Source organism: Balaenoptera borealis (genome assembly GCF_965194805.1).
Source record: "Balaenoptera borealis genome assembly, chromosome: 17".
NCBI lineage: Eukaryota > Metazoa > Chordata > Mammalia > Artiodactyla > Balaenopteridae > Balaenoptera > Balaenoptera borealis.
The window spans coordinates 69,414,289-69,428,270 of record NC_138876.1 but is presented as its reverse complement, the minus strand read 5'-3'; the positions used below and the strand labels follow the sequence as shown (position 1 = coordinate 69,428,270).

Here is a 13,982-nt window from a genome sequence, read left to right as displayed (position 1 = left end):
TTCTTTACATCTACACAACATTTGGGTTATTATTGAGCATATTGATAAATACTAAGTAAGTATTTCTTTTTATTGAAGCTTGCAATGAGCAAAAAAAAAACCATTACAGCTTACTTTTGATTTCTCGTTTCATTCTGCCTTTGTTGGAGATTTATTTTCTGTTTAGGTTTTTAACCTAATGTTAAATACTCAAATGTGTTGGAGCTCATTGTTAATTTTTAATGGTAATTTTTACTTACATGTTTCAATATCTTGTGTACCTACATACTTTCTTTCTTTGATAATTTTGATGAAAAAAGAATATTTCCCAATTATTAGAAGTAAACAAAATAAAAAGAAATAGTTGGGCAGATTTGGGAAGTATGTAGCTAAATCAGTCTCTTAAAAGTGATGCTGTGTTTTTAGAGTAAAAATTTAAAACTTAACTAAAAGTGTAAGATTTTTGACCCAAGAGTTTTATATGACTATCAGCAAGCTACTCTTGAGAATTATTTAATTAGCTTGTATAATACAGTAAATATGGTTTGTGTATAGAAGGTAATATGTAAGTATAAATGTATAATATATACAGAAATGTACAATATTTAATATTGTAGGAATAAAAATATAATGTACAATATTTATAATTATACGAAAGGTAAAGAGAGAGTCATGCATATATGTTATTGGATTCCGCTGTAGCATATAAAAGCAAAGATATAAAATAGTTGAAAATTTTGACTATTGAGCCTGGTACAGTTATGAATTGTATTTGAGTTTGTGTTTTTGAAAATATTAATGGCATATATCATGTTTTTATTAATACTCCCATGAGAGCACTCACCTCATGGGAGTTAAATGCAAGAAAAAAGTAAGGGCACTGGTAGAAATTTCCAGTCTCTGGATTATTTGACATACTGTCCTCCAACATTAGCAGAGCTTATTCTGCTGCTCTTAGGTCAGAGTTCCAACATTTATTGATGAGCTCTACCTCCTTTGATAGAGTGGTTTCACAGTATAATGTAAACCCAGACTAGTCTCTCTCTAAAGGTGAGGATATAGAAGCTCAGAATCTATTGTCCTAAAAGTTCCCGTGTAATCTGCCTCTCCTGAAGAAGACCCAGGGTCTATGAGAACCCGGGGCAGCCACACGTATCGAGAATCTTCACATCCCCTGTCGAGATGAATCTTGACCTGCAGGCCTTTAAGCGCAGGTTTGGTTGATTTGGAGAATTGTATTTGATAAACCTCTGTGCGGCCATGGGAACCCTCTGATGCCCCTGGACCCAGAAGTCAGGCAAGCACACTGTGTTGGATGCTTGCTTTTCTTCCACTCACTTCCCCATTGTAGTTTCCGTGAAAACATTTGTTTATAAACCTTCCTCAGTGAGGCTAAGAAGAAAAGCAGATTCTATCTAGACTAATCTTGCCATGTATACAGGAGAAAAGAAGACTTTTCCTTAAAGGTTAGAAAAGCAAAAACACTGTATTACAAAGGTTTCGGTAAGGCTGTATTTCTGCTTGGAAGAAGCATGTCTGATTTTAGAGTTTAGAAGTTCATAGTCATGTCCTCAGTAGTATGTAGTTCACATTTCACAATTCAACCTTATTAGAGTTTCAATGACCACTGTTAATCATTTAGGCTTCAAGGAGACAACCTGGTGGAAAGGACAGAAGAGACCTCGCAAATACTTCAGTCTCCAGATGAAATAATCCCAGATTCTTTGGGTAAGTTTCAAATCCAACAATATACATTGTAATTTTAGCGGCACTTAAAGATTTTTTTTACAAAAGAAAACTAAACCAAACATCTTCCCCTGTGCCAAATCACCGTAGCTGCCAATCATACATCCACCACTTCTGCAGGCTGTGTGTCAGGAGGTTAAGGGCAAAGGAGAAAATGAAGCAAGAAGCGTGGGTCCTGAGGAGCAGCCTCTTAATGCCTGCGCCTGTTTAAGGTACAAACAGGTCAGCTCTACGTTGGCTACTCCCAAAGTTTGTCACTAATTCCAACTTGGTTTTGGAACTTACATTGCCTACTCACATTCGCACATCATGGATCCCTTCAGTCCTCCGGGCAGAAATGTCAATATCAAACTTGATTTTCCTTCCTCTCTCTCAGCCCTATATTAAATTGGTCTCAAATCATGTCATTGTCACCAAGCCAGTCTCATCTTCATTTTCCCTGAGACTGCCTAGTCTATGCCCTTGTCCTCTTTTCTCTAGCTAGTGTAAGAGCTCTGTAAATAGATTCTCCTTGTACTATCTCACCCGTTTTGGTTCATTATCTTTATAAAAATAAAGCTGCTATTTCTTCCCCATTTTCTATAGGACAGAATTCAAACTCCTTGGCTTAGCATATTAAGTTCATGCCAGGGCACTTCAAAATGTCTGCAGGATAAATAAATAAATACATGTAATGCCACTACAGTGACATCTGAGGTCTGTCACTGCTTCATCAGTCAGTGTTCTAGCAAGGAGCAGTCAGTACATCCAACTGGAATAATTAGAAGAGAAACCATAGGAAAACATTTTCCTTACATCTGGATAGAGAAGGACATCTTAAACAAGATGCAAACATTCCTAAACATGAAAAAATATTCAACTGTAGAGTGTTGAGAATTCTTGTTCATCAAAAGATGCCAGAAAAAAGTTAGTTGACAAGCTACAAAATAGGAAACTATCTTTGAATATATTTGTCACTGATCAAAGATTAATATTCAGAATACATAAAGTACATCTATAATTTAATAAAGAAAGGATCAGCAAACCAATAGAAAAATAAGCAACAGATATGAATAGACATTTCACGGAAGAGGAAACACAAATGGCCAATGAGCATATGAAAAATGTTTAGTAATCAAGGAAAAGCAAGTTAAGGCCACAGAGAGATGCTCTTTTACAACCTTTTATTTGACATTAATTAAGAAATCTGGCAAAATCAAGTGCTGGTGAAGATAGAGGCGAAAAGAAACTCATACACCACAGGTGGGGCATAAACAATTTTGGAAATTGTCTTCCATTATCCTAAAATCTGAGTAAAGCCCAGAAACTCCACTTCTGGATAAATATGTTAGAGAAGCAAGTCTTGTGTACCATGAAATGTAGGCAAATTTGTTAGTATGCTGGTGGACACTAAAATGGATAGATTATAAAATTGTTACACTGTAGGAATCTGAATGCATTTCAGCTACACACATAGGATGGATGAAATCAGTGATGTGCTGGTAAATGTGAACAACTGTTTCTTTGAAAAAGAAAGCCCTGGTTTGTAGAGATTGACGGCTTCCATAATCTAAATATAACATAATATAAATGCTGATTTCAAGCAACTGATCTGAAATGGCAGTTGGGTCTTCCAATCTGGTATGAGTAGGTTGCAGCTCACAACTGAATGAGTCTTAAAAGCATAATATTTGTAAAAAAAAAAGTTGTAAAAATATGTATCTCAATAAAATAAAATGTCTATAAAAAAAGCATAATGTTGATCGAACAAAAGCAAGTCATAGAATGTCATTTTTTTAAAGCTCAAAACTAACAGATCTAAATAGTTTATTCTTTAGGAAAACATACATTAAGTGATACAATTATATTGAAAAAAGAGAATGAAAGACTCGAAATGGTCTTTATTCTCAGGGGGTAGGGGAAGCAAGGAGAAGGGATTAGGAAGGAGCTCACAGGTATATGAAGGTTTTTGGAAATGTTTTAATTCTTAAGTTAGGTGGTGGGTTTGGGGTGTTTATTTTATCATTGTGCTTTGTAACTTAAATGTACTATATATATATTTTATTATACATGTATATTTTATATGTACTTTTTTATATATCAAATATTAAAAACATTATATATAAAAGTTAAAAAATAAAGTGTTGTGGGAACATAAACCAATGCCAGTGTAGCACAATACTAAACAAAGGTAATAGTTTCTATATACTCAAATCTCTCATAGTACTGATGAGATGAAACACTCTCAGGACGAACCTTTAACGCTGCCAGTGAAAGGTGAGCCGTGTGTCATTAGCAATTTAGGGGCCCCAGGCTGGCCATTTGTTGACACTCCGTTAGCTTTTGGAGTCATCCTGGCTTCTCCTCACTGGTACTCTTGCATGTGTACCTTTACTTAAGCCATTTTTCTCCAACTCATAGTAAGTTCTTTCTCGTTCCCTCTGCCTGTTCAGATCCTATGTGCTAAGATGATGTCAAGTCTCCCTGAAGTCCAGCCCACAGCAGTGTTTTCTGTTTTTCAATCCCTAATTGCTTTTTGTTTTTTTTTAATAAGATCTGGTTCTTTTTTTTGTTTTTTAATGTTTGGTGGCACCGCGTGGCATGTGGGATCTTAATTCCCCAACCGGGGATCGAACCCACTCCCTCTGTATTGGAAAGCAGAGTCTTAACCACTGGACCACCGGGGAAGTCCCCAACCCCTAATTGTTTTTGAATTACTCCTTGTGTGTTTATTCTTCTTACCTCAGTTGGATTATATGCTTCTTGAGGGTTTCTTGTGTTCTCCACCATGCTCAATATAAAACTAGATACAAAAAATAAATAAAATAAAATTCAAAAAAAAAAAAAGTAGATACAAAACAGGTATTAACTACTGGCCCATTATATATATACTTAATTCTATCAAAACCACTCCAATCCACTGATCTACAGATAATATATCCTTCAGCAATCATGTTTACATAATAACTGAGTATTGTTAGGATTTAAATTTTTTAGAAAATTAAACAAGGCATCAGTAATATGTTGATTATACTTACTTGCATTCGCTGGGGGAAAAGGTATTCATTAAGTTTAAGCTCCTTTCTTGAACTTCTTATATCCTGCCTTCTTCACATTCAGATATTAGAGACCTAATCAACAAATTCCAAAATATGCTTTCTGATTCAGTACATTCTTTTCTACTTAAGTTAGTCAAATCGCTAGATCCAAAAAGTGCTAATGTGATTTTTATGTTAAATATGCATCCACATTGAGCTTGGCTCAATAAACATAAATATTTCTATGAACATGTATAATCTTGTGCTTAACAAAAACCTGTTATGGCACAAACAGCAAAAGTAAAAACAATGACAGGAAGACATTAAGTGAAGTTAAACAGCGGCAAACCCTACAGATCTCCAGGTTCTTACCAGCATGCCCAATCAACCACAGAGGCTAAGTTTTTAGTCCAAGTGCTGCCAGAAACTTAGATTTTGAAAAAATAACTTTATCTTTCGATGCTTCAGTTTCTTCTCTCAAATGAGGAGATAAACTCTCTAACATTTGACAGATTTAGAGACTCATTTTTCCCCTCCATGTTATTAAAAAAAGCTCAAAGAATTCATTGCTTGCATTTTGAAAATCACTTATACTTAGAAGAAATTGCTCTGGAATAGACAGGACAAAATACGCATATGCACCCACCAGTAGTTGGTAATAAGCAAAGTACTCAGAACACTTAAAAAAATGAAGTGTACCCCTCCCAGCCTTAAACACTAAGGTTTTATTTCATGATGTTTATTGTCCCTACTAACTTGTTAGATTAATATTCTATCACTAGATTTGGGCTATTTAAGGGTCCTTTCAACTTAACTTTTAATACAGTCAGATATGTAAATTCACAAATATTCTGGCGCACTTCACGGTTGTCCCTTTATGCTGAGCTGAATGGATCTTTTCACGCTGTAGATTTCACTGGATATGGCACCAATAACCAGGAAGAATTCAACCAAAACAAGAACAGAACAAAATGTAAAACCGTATAAAGTTACCAATACCTTCCCTTTATAAATGTTAATTTTTATTAAAAAAATCAATACTGTAAAGGTGTTCAAATAAATTCCAAGAGAGAAAGAGTCATAGAAAATTTTCTTGCTCAACTTGTTTTGAAAGCACCTAGCTGAGAGCCTGGCATATAGTTTTTTTGAATAAATGAATATACAAATATACAAATAAATGGATGAATGAATTGATTAATGTACATATGCATAAAAAACAAATGCAATGACAATATCTCTTTAAAACCATTAACTGCTCACCGAGAGGAACTTGAGAACTCGCTTATTGTATAGTATTTCTAACTATAAAAAACCTAGCAAATCCACAAGAGAGTGCGTTTTCTTCTGTAAATGAAATAATTTGCTTTATAGTGTAGAACAGAACATTTTAATATTACTTATTGTCAATATTCTACACAAATAAAAAGTTCAACACACAAATAAAATAGAAAAAATACCAAGTGAATGCTGAAATTACAGTAATATTTGCTCACAATTCTGCAGAATATAATTCAGTCATGGAGGACTTGAATTATGCTAACTTATACACTCTAATGTAAAGAATCTATCTAGTGTCACATTTACAATGGGGTTTTAATAGATAGGGGCTCAAGTTTCCTTCATTAATAGATTAATATTTTTAACTTGATATAATTCTCATCATTTATCCCGATTTTATTTTTCTTTTTGAATATAAAATTCTAAATTATCGGAGATAGAGCTCCATGATTCAAAAGCTATGCTTATGGATTTGTGCTAAGCTTTCCATTGTCTCTCTGGTCTTGAGTGGCCATTAAGGGCTTGGAGGATTTAATGCTCTGATTTTCTTCTCAGAGCACACATTTTATGCAACAGGAAAAAAATCTGTCTCCATATATATGTGAATCTGAAGAAAGTCTTCTTTAGGGAGGCATATGGCTCTTTAAAATTAATAAATATAAGAAATCAATTCTTAAAGTTTTCAGTGGTTTAGAATACCTTCCTCTTAACTGATGTTTTTATTTGAATGGAAGGTATTAAAATACAGACTGTTTCTAGATGCTCCATGTGTCTGTCTTTATTGAAGAATTCTTTATAGCCTATAGAAATCTTTGTTATAATTAATTTAATTCAGCAGACATATGGAAAGTGTTGCCATCATTTTATTCATATATTTGAAAGTTGCTACCCACCCACTCATCAATCTAATCAAGTGAATAATTATAACTTTTTGCTTGATACATTAAAATGGAAAGCCTACCACCATTTAATAATATGTACTTTTCTCTAGACTTTTCAGAATTTTTCATTCCATTTAAAAGAGAGAACACAAATTGATACCTAAATAGTGTAGCAAAAAAAAAAAGTTGATGGATAAAACAAATACAAAATTACAATACAGAAAAAGGACATTAAAGTTCCAACAATTAGCTAACTAATATGCCAAAAGGAGTGTTGCCCTAAGATGACTGCAGCTCCTGCAAATTCCTGACTTCACTGTGCCCTTTTAAATTAGAAGTACTAAACGTTTTTCATACGTTGTCTTTAAGCTAAATAAATAACACTCTACACCCTATTTTAAATCACAAACACTATGATTTTTCAACAACTGGTTCAGTCACTTTAATATCCTTCTCGTAATAGGTTTATATATCAGAGAGTTAGTAAGCAATATGTGACTCTAATTTATTCATTCTTATTGTGAAAACAGATTCTTTAGCTGGAAGCGAAGAAGCACTGATGGAAGAGGGTGAAGAATTTGAGAAAGCATCTAGATTAACAGGACCTGTAAGTATATTCATTTACTTATTTTTATCTCTAAAACTAATGTATATCACTAATAGGAACATCTAAAGGGAATAGGAAACAATATTATTCAAACTAAAGAATATTTTAAAACATGCATCCAGTATATTCCACAGAGTCATGCAGTTGCTTGTATGAGTAGGTGGCCAGCTTGATTACAGGTACCCAGCAAAGCTGGACTGAGCTCTTTCAGCAATTGGGGAATAAGATTTGAAGGAGGTGGGAAAATCTAATTTCTGGTATTATTAACTTTTTGCTTGTGCACATGAACATTCTAAAAGATTATGAGCTGCCATCTTAAACTTCACTAAGTTTATATACAGCCTGATAGAAAAATAACTGTTTTGCATATCCTGAAAGTTTACATATAACTTAAGCATGGTATTACCAGTTGTGAAGTCCTCGTGATATTTTGGTTAAACTATATCTCTTCCATAGAGTATGTTGGGAGGAAACCATTAGGTTTAAGATTTTCAATGCAATTTAATGTTAAAAGGATAAACACAGAAAAAACTGAAATCTACATATAAATTCTAAATATAAAGTTTGTAAAAGATTCTGAGTTGCTCTAAAAATGGCTATGCAATCTTGCATTATCCTAAACTTAATATTTAGACTGGATTAATATACTACAGTATTCTCTGCATTAGTTTGTTAGGGCTGCTGTAGCAAAGCACCACAGACTGGGTGGCTTAAACAACAGAAATGTATTGTCTCACTGTTCTGGAGGCAGAAGTCTGAGATCCAAGTGTCAGCAGGACTGGTTTCTTCTGAGGCCTTTCTTCTTGACTTACAGACAGCACCTTCTCTCTGTGTCTTTGTCTTCACATGTTCTTCCCTCTGTAAAATGTCTGTGTCCTAATCTCCTCTTCTTATAAATACACCAGTCATTTTGTATTGGGACCCATCCCAATGATCTCATTTAACTTAATTACCTCCTTAAAAATCCTATTTCCTATTAGTACACATTCTGAAGTACAGAATGTGTACTAATCCTATTTAGTACACATTCTGAAGTACTAAAGGTTAGAACTTCAACATGAATTTTGGAGGAACACAATTCAGTTCATAACATTCTCTGATGAGATTACATTATTTGGAACATTATTTGGATCACAGGATTTTGTTGAGGGTACCACATTTTTCAATGGATTTCATAATAAAATTAATTTTACAATTACTGATGGAATTAATGTATCTTTGTTCATATGTCTGCTTCTCATTGAAGCTTCCCAGGCCTTATTTAAAATTTCTAATTTCTCTGTTTTTCTATATAGCACTTCTCAGCTTCTACTATACTATATGATTTACTTATTTATTGTCTGTCTCCTCCCACATAATATAAGGTCTATGAGGACAAGCATTTTTTGTGCATTTTTTTGCTTCTGTATTCCTAGAAGAGTGCCTATATATAGTAGGCACTCTATACCTATTATACAACATAATAGTTATATGTTGAATAAGAGAAATTATTTAGCAATAATTTCTTACCATGAGATGAAAAATATCTTATTTTCACTTATTATAAAATAGTAGAAACTTAGAAATAGGAAGAAGCATGGTGGTCATCTAGTTCAGGATTTCCTCTCCCTTACCTCAGTATTCTGGCCTCCTATGCCACTTTCATCCAACGCAAGAACATCCATTTTATAGATAAGGAAATGGAAAGTCAGAGAAGTTTAGTAACTGGACCAAGAGCCCAAAGCTAAAAAAAGCAGTGAGGTCAGACTCTACTCAATGCTCTGTGACGAACTAAATGGAAAGGAAATCTGAAAAGAGAGGGGATATATGTATACAAATAGCTGATTCACTTTGCTGTACAGCAGAAACTAACATAACATTGTAAAGCAACTATACTCCAATTAAAATTAATTTTTTTAAAAAAAGCAATGAGGTCAGGAGTTGAGCACTAGTCAGTTTCCCTTCTGCACGTTCTTGACAGTTCTAGTGCCTTCCTGTTTCTTTTATAAACAGATTATTCCTATTTGTTAGACATTTTCTTACATTTCTCACAATCACGTGTAACCATTGGTCTTAGTTCTGCTCCTGAGGTAATAGTCCTTCCTACGCTGAACCGACCTCCAGATAGTAGAAGCTGTTAGTATGTCCCATCTGACACTTTTTTCCAGCCAAAACACAATCTGTTCTTTCAACCAATTCTTACATTGTGTAGTTTTCAAAGATTTCATTTTCCTCTGGATGCTTTCTCTGAACATATTCTTGTTTGCCAAGTCCCCTGTAAAGTGTGGGTTATGCCACAACCAAACGCAGGGTTTCAAATAATGTTCCCACATCATAGAGTGTAATGGAGTATGCATTGATAATCTCATGATCTCTTGCATGATAATCTTCATAATCTCATGATGATAAAAGCATGTCATCCTTCAGTTTGAGATAATCTGTCATTCATCACTTTTTGCAAAGATTTTTTTCATCATCTGTGAATTCCATCAAAGCCTTATTCATATCTCAAAAGATACCATTAAATTCTTTTTCTAATAATTTTCTAAAATCGAGATTTATCCTGTCCATAGTATTTAGCTTACTTAATAATACCTAATAACCCAAAGAGGAAAAAAAAGAGAAAATAGTTTTTTTGGTCAAACTTCTGAGTGGTTTCAAACTGACCTTTGGAAATTTTTGCTTTCTTTTCACAGTGCTCACATAGTGTTTTTCTAATGCAGAAATTTGTCGTAAGCCAATTTAACTTTTCATTTATCACATTCACTAGATTTTGAATTCTTAAAAATTCTGTATTTCCATTTAAAGTCAAATGTAAATTTAAACATTTAATTTAGGGGGTAAGTATGGAATATAAACAATAAATGGATAAATAAAGTAATATCAGGACCTTGAACATAGTTTCTAGATGGTAGCTGCTTTTATTATGAAGAAAACATGGATTTAAAAAATTATATCAGATTGATGATATTTTAGATGGAAATTCCCTAAATAATATTTCTTACAATTGTATTTTTGGTAAATCAAGAAGAAAATTGTGGCTTTATCTAAATATTAATGGAGAACTGGAACAAAGCAGAACTTTTTTTTCCTTTATTACCATAAGAAGTACAAAATACTTCAAAGCAAATTTTGAGTCATTTCCTGCAAAAATATAAACATGCCACAAATGTTGAAAACCATTTAGAGTAGTTTCAACACATGCTGTCTCTATTTGCTAACTTTCCATGTTGGGTATTGGATATTAATAAGTGGGTAACAGACTCTTGGAAACTTTTTTTCCCCAGTGGCTTAAGCGGTGTTTAAAATATTTTGTGAATATTTGAGTGAGGTAAAAGCAATATTTAGATTTGCATTTTTATCCTCCCCCAAATAAGCAAATCATTCTTTTGGAATTTCCCTCTCTCCCTCCTCCTTTTCTGTTCTGGAATGTCTCAGCATATCTACACCTTGTGAAGATTAAAGCTGGATTTGTCAGATAAATCTATTCATTAAAAATGAAACAACAAAAAGGAAGTCTTAGGAAGAAAATACAAAGCAGCAGATATTGATTATGACCTTTTAGTCCATAAATAGAGTACATAAACTTTTTTAGATCAATGATCCATAAAGACTTACTATCAATGATTTTTAAAATTTCACAGTTCCTCTAGTTTCTTAATCTTGGAAATTCTATTTTGTTTTGAAAGTATTAAACAAGTATGGGAGCATAATGGGAAGATGAAAAGATAATTAAGAAAGATATTTAGCATTCAATATCTTACTGTTTTTCTTTTTCCTTTGTAAGTCTCATTTATTTTATTCATTGGTCGATACTGACCAGTCCATCATAAGCTGACTCCTATAAGACTTTATGTAACTGGTCATCATTTCTTAGCTAAAGCAGAAAGAAAATCAAAAGAAGGACTCTTGGGCTTCCCTGGTGGCGCAGTGGTTGAGAATCTGCCTGCCAATGCAGGGGACACGGGTTCAAGCCCTGGTCTGGGAAGATCCCACATGCCGCGGAGCAACTGGGCCCGTGAGCCACAACTACTGAGCCTGCGCGTCTGGAGCCTGTGTTCCGCAACAAGAGAGGCCGCGATAGTGAGAGGCCCGCGCACCGCGACGAAGAGTGGCCCCCGCTTGCCACAACTAGAGAAAGCCCTCGCACGAAACGAAGACCCAACACAGCCAAAAATAAATAAATAAATAAATAAATAAATAAATAAATAAATAAATAAATAAAGTAGCTATTAATTAAAAAAAAAAAAAAAAGGACTCTTGTAGGGAAATATTTCCTAAAATTCCTAGGAGTTACTAAAAGTTATGTTTTTAGTACATTTTCCTTCTGAAGAGTCTTATCTGTTTGAGAAGACGGGTAAAACTAACTAGAATGATGGTAGTAGTAATGATAATGATATCACATATGTGTGTAGCACTTTTTAATTGTTAAGTATTTTCACATACTCAGTATCAGTCGTCTCTGAATTTCGCAAGTCCTATGACTTATCACTTAGATTTGACAACCCTTCTGTGATATATTCATATTTCCTAGTGCCCAAACTCTCACAAAACTTGTCAGGGTCCATACAATTATTAAGGCACTGGAGTCACTATTAAACAGCAGATGTAATATAGAAAGAATAAAATTAGGCCACTATCAGTAGCCAATATTAAAGATAGGATTATTTGTTAGATTAAGTTGATAGTGAAAAAGTGAAGTTTGAGGGACTAAATCATGAGACAGGTAAATTTTTATGAGAGCAAGTGATCATTAAATCTGGAGCATAAAAGACTACTAATCTTGCTTGTGTCCTTGACAATTGAAGGAGTATGAGAAACCAGAGCAACATGATGAGAAGGGGATCTTAAAATTCAGAGGGTACTCAGAAGGAAAGGAAAGAAGAAAATAATACATGTCTCAGAAAAGATTCCTTCGGCAAACTTGATGCAAAAGTTAGACTCAGGTGATTACAGAATCATCTTAATAAAGTAGACGTCTACTTAGCTGGATTAAGGGTAAACTTTGATTACTTTTAAGCTTGACTTGGCAATATTAATTGTGCTTTCTGAATTAGTAAATAAACAAACCATGTTTTAAATTGATGTTCTAGGGACAAGTGATAGCTTTTTTTTTTTTTTTTTCACTCTTCAGTGATTCTATTTCTACTCACAAGTAGCAAGGTGTGGACCTAATTTTCTGAAGTTGGAATTTCCCACACATACTGCATTTTCTCAAGATCCCATGAATATAAACTTAAAAAAGAGTAAATTTGGGTTAGATGTAATATTCTTTTGATAACAACTGTAATTGGAAGACATGAAGATAAAGAAACACTTATGTGCATAATTCCAGTAACATACAGCTGATGTAGAAATTCAGAAAAGAGTTTTGATAGGAAAGACATTGTTTATAAGTGAATTTCTTTTTATTGGGTTGAATTAGGTAAATTGATTTTGCTAATTTAAAAAATTTTATTCAGCCAATGAAATAGGTCAGCAAAGAGTTCCACCTGTATTTCTATTCCCTGTCGGATTGTTAATTAGTACAGTGGAATCCTCTTATAACAAATCCGGGGTGCTCTTGGGAATTGTGTTAAAAGAAGAATTCCACTACACTCAATGATCACTTATTGCTGAGACTGAAGGAAAATTTTGAAATCTGCTAAAATCATATGACTTTTACAATATGTAGGTTGCACAAATGCCTTTTACAATAGGTAGGTTGCACAAATGCCTTGTATTTCCTTGGAGATTCATTCTTTTCTACCACTTCTTCTTTCCCAGATTGTTACCTCTTCTCTCATAAGGCATGCCATAAAAAGATTACATTTAAAAAAATTAAAATTACCTATGTATAATAAAAATAAGGTACAAGGATATATTGTACAGCACAGGGAATATAGTCAATATTTTATCATAACTTTAAATGGAGTATAACCTATAAAAATATTAAATCACTGTGTTGTACACTTGAAACTAAGGTAATATTGTAAATCATCTATACTTTAATAAAAATAAGATGTAAAATTATAAAATTATCACTTAGACTTGACAAGCATTAAAACAATTTCCCCCATAGCTTTCCAGTATAAAATATGGGTATGAATTTTTAGTGGACTTTTAGACTATTTCTTTAACTATGAATTTTGATACTTCTACTTTCCACCTTGTTTCTTACTGATAGTGTTCCTCCCTACAAACAACCCCTGCCATGAAAATTATGTCTGTTTCATCATCTTCACAACTTGACATTTTAAATGTTTTCAGTAAAACATCTTCAAAATTCTTTTTCATACTCAAGTATAATTTTATGATGAGTAAATTGTTGTACATATTTTATACAGTTTGTAATTCTATGTAAATTGATTTAAATAGCTGGCCAGTGGAGGAAATGTTGAAAGTACAGGTTAATGAACAAGCTGCAATTTTTTCTTGCATTATATACCTAGCATGGAAAAATAGGATCACAGCTAGCATTTATGGAATTAAGACTAAACGTATTTCAATTTGTAC

General features: G+C 33.4%; 1 protein-coding gene across 1 annotated transcript in view; it reads left to right on the top strand.

The window, feature by feature from the left end:
• LOC309614729 (uncharacterized protein C8orf34 homolog) overlaps window positions 1-13,982 on the top strand; it is a 393,717-nt gene that overhangs the window by 251,016 nt on the left and 128,719 nt on the right. The window contains 2 exon segments of the mRNA XM_082363485.1: window positions 1,622-1,707; window positions 7,432-7,508. Of these exon segments, the coding sequence (XP_082219611.1) occupies window positions 1,622-1,707; window positions 7,432-7,508 (163 nt within the window).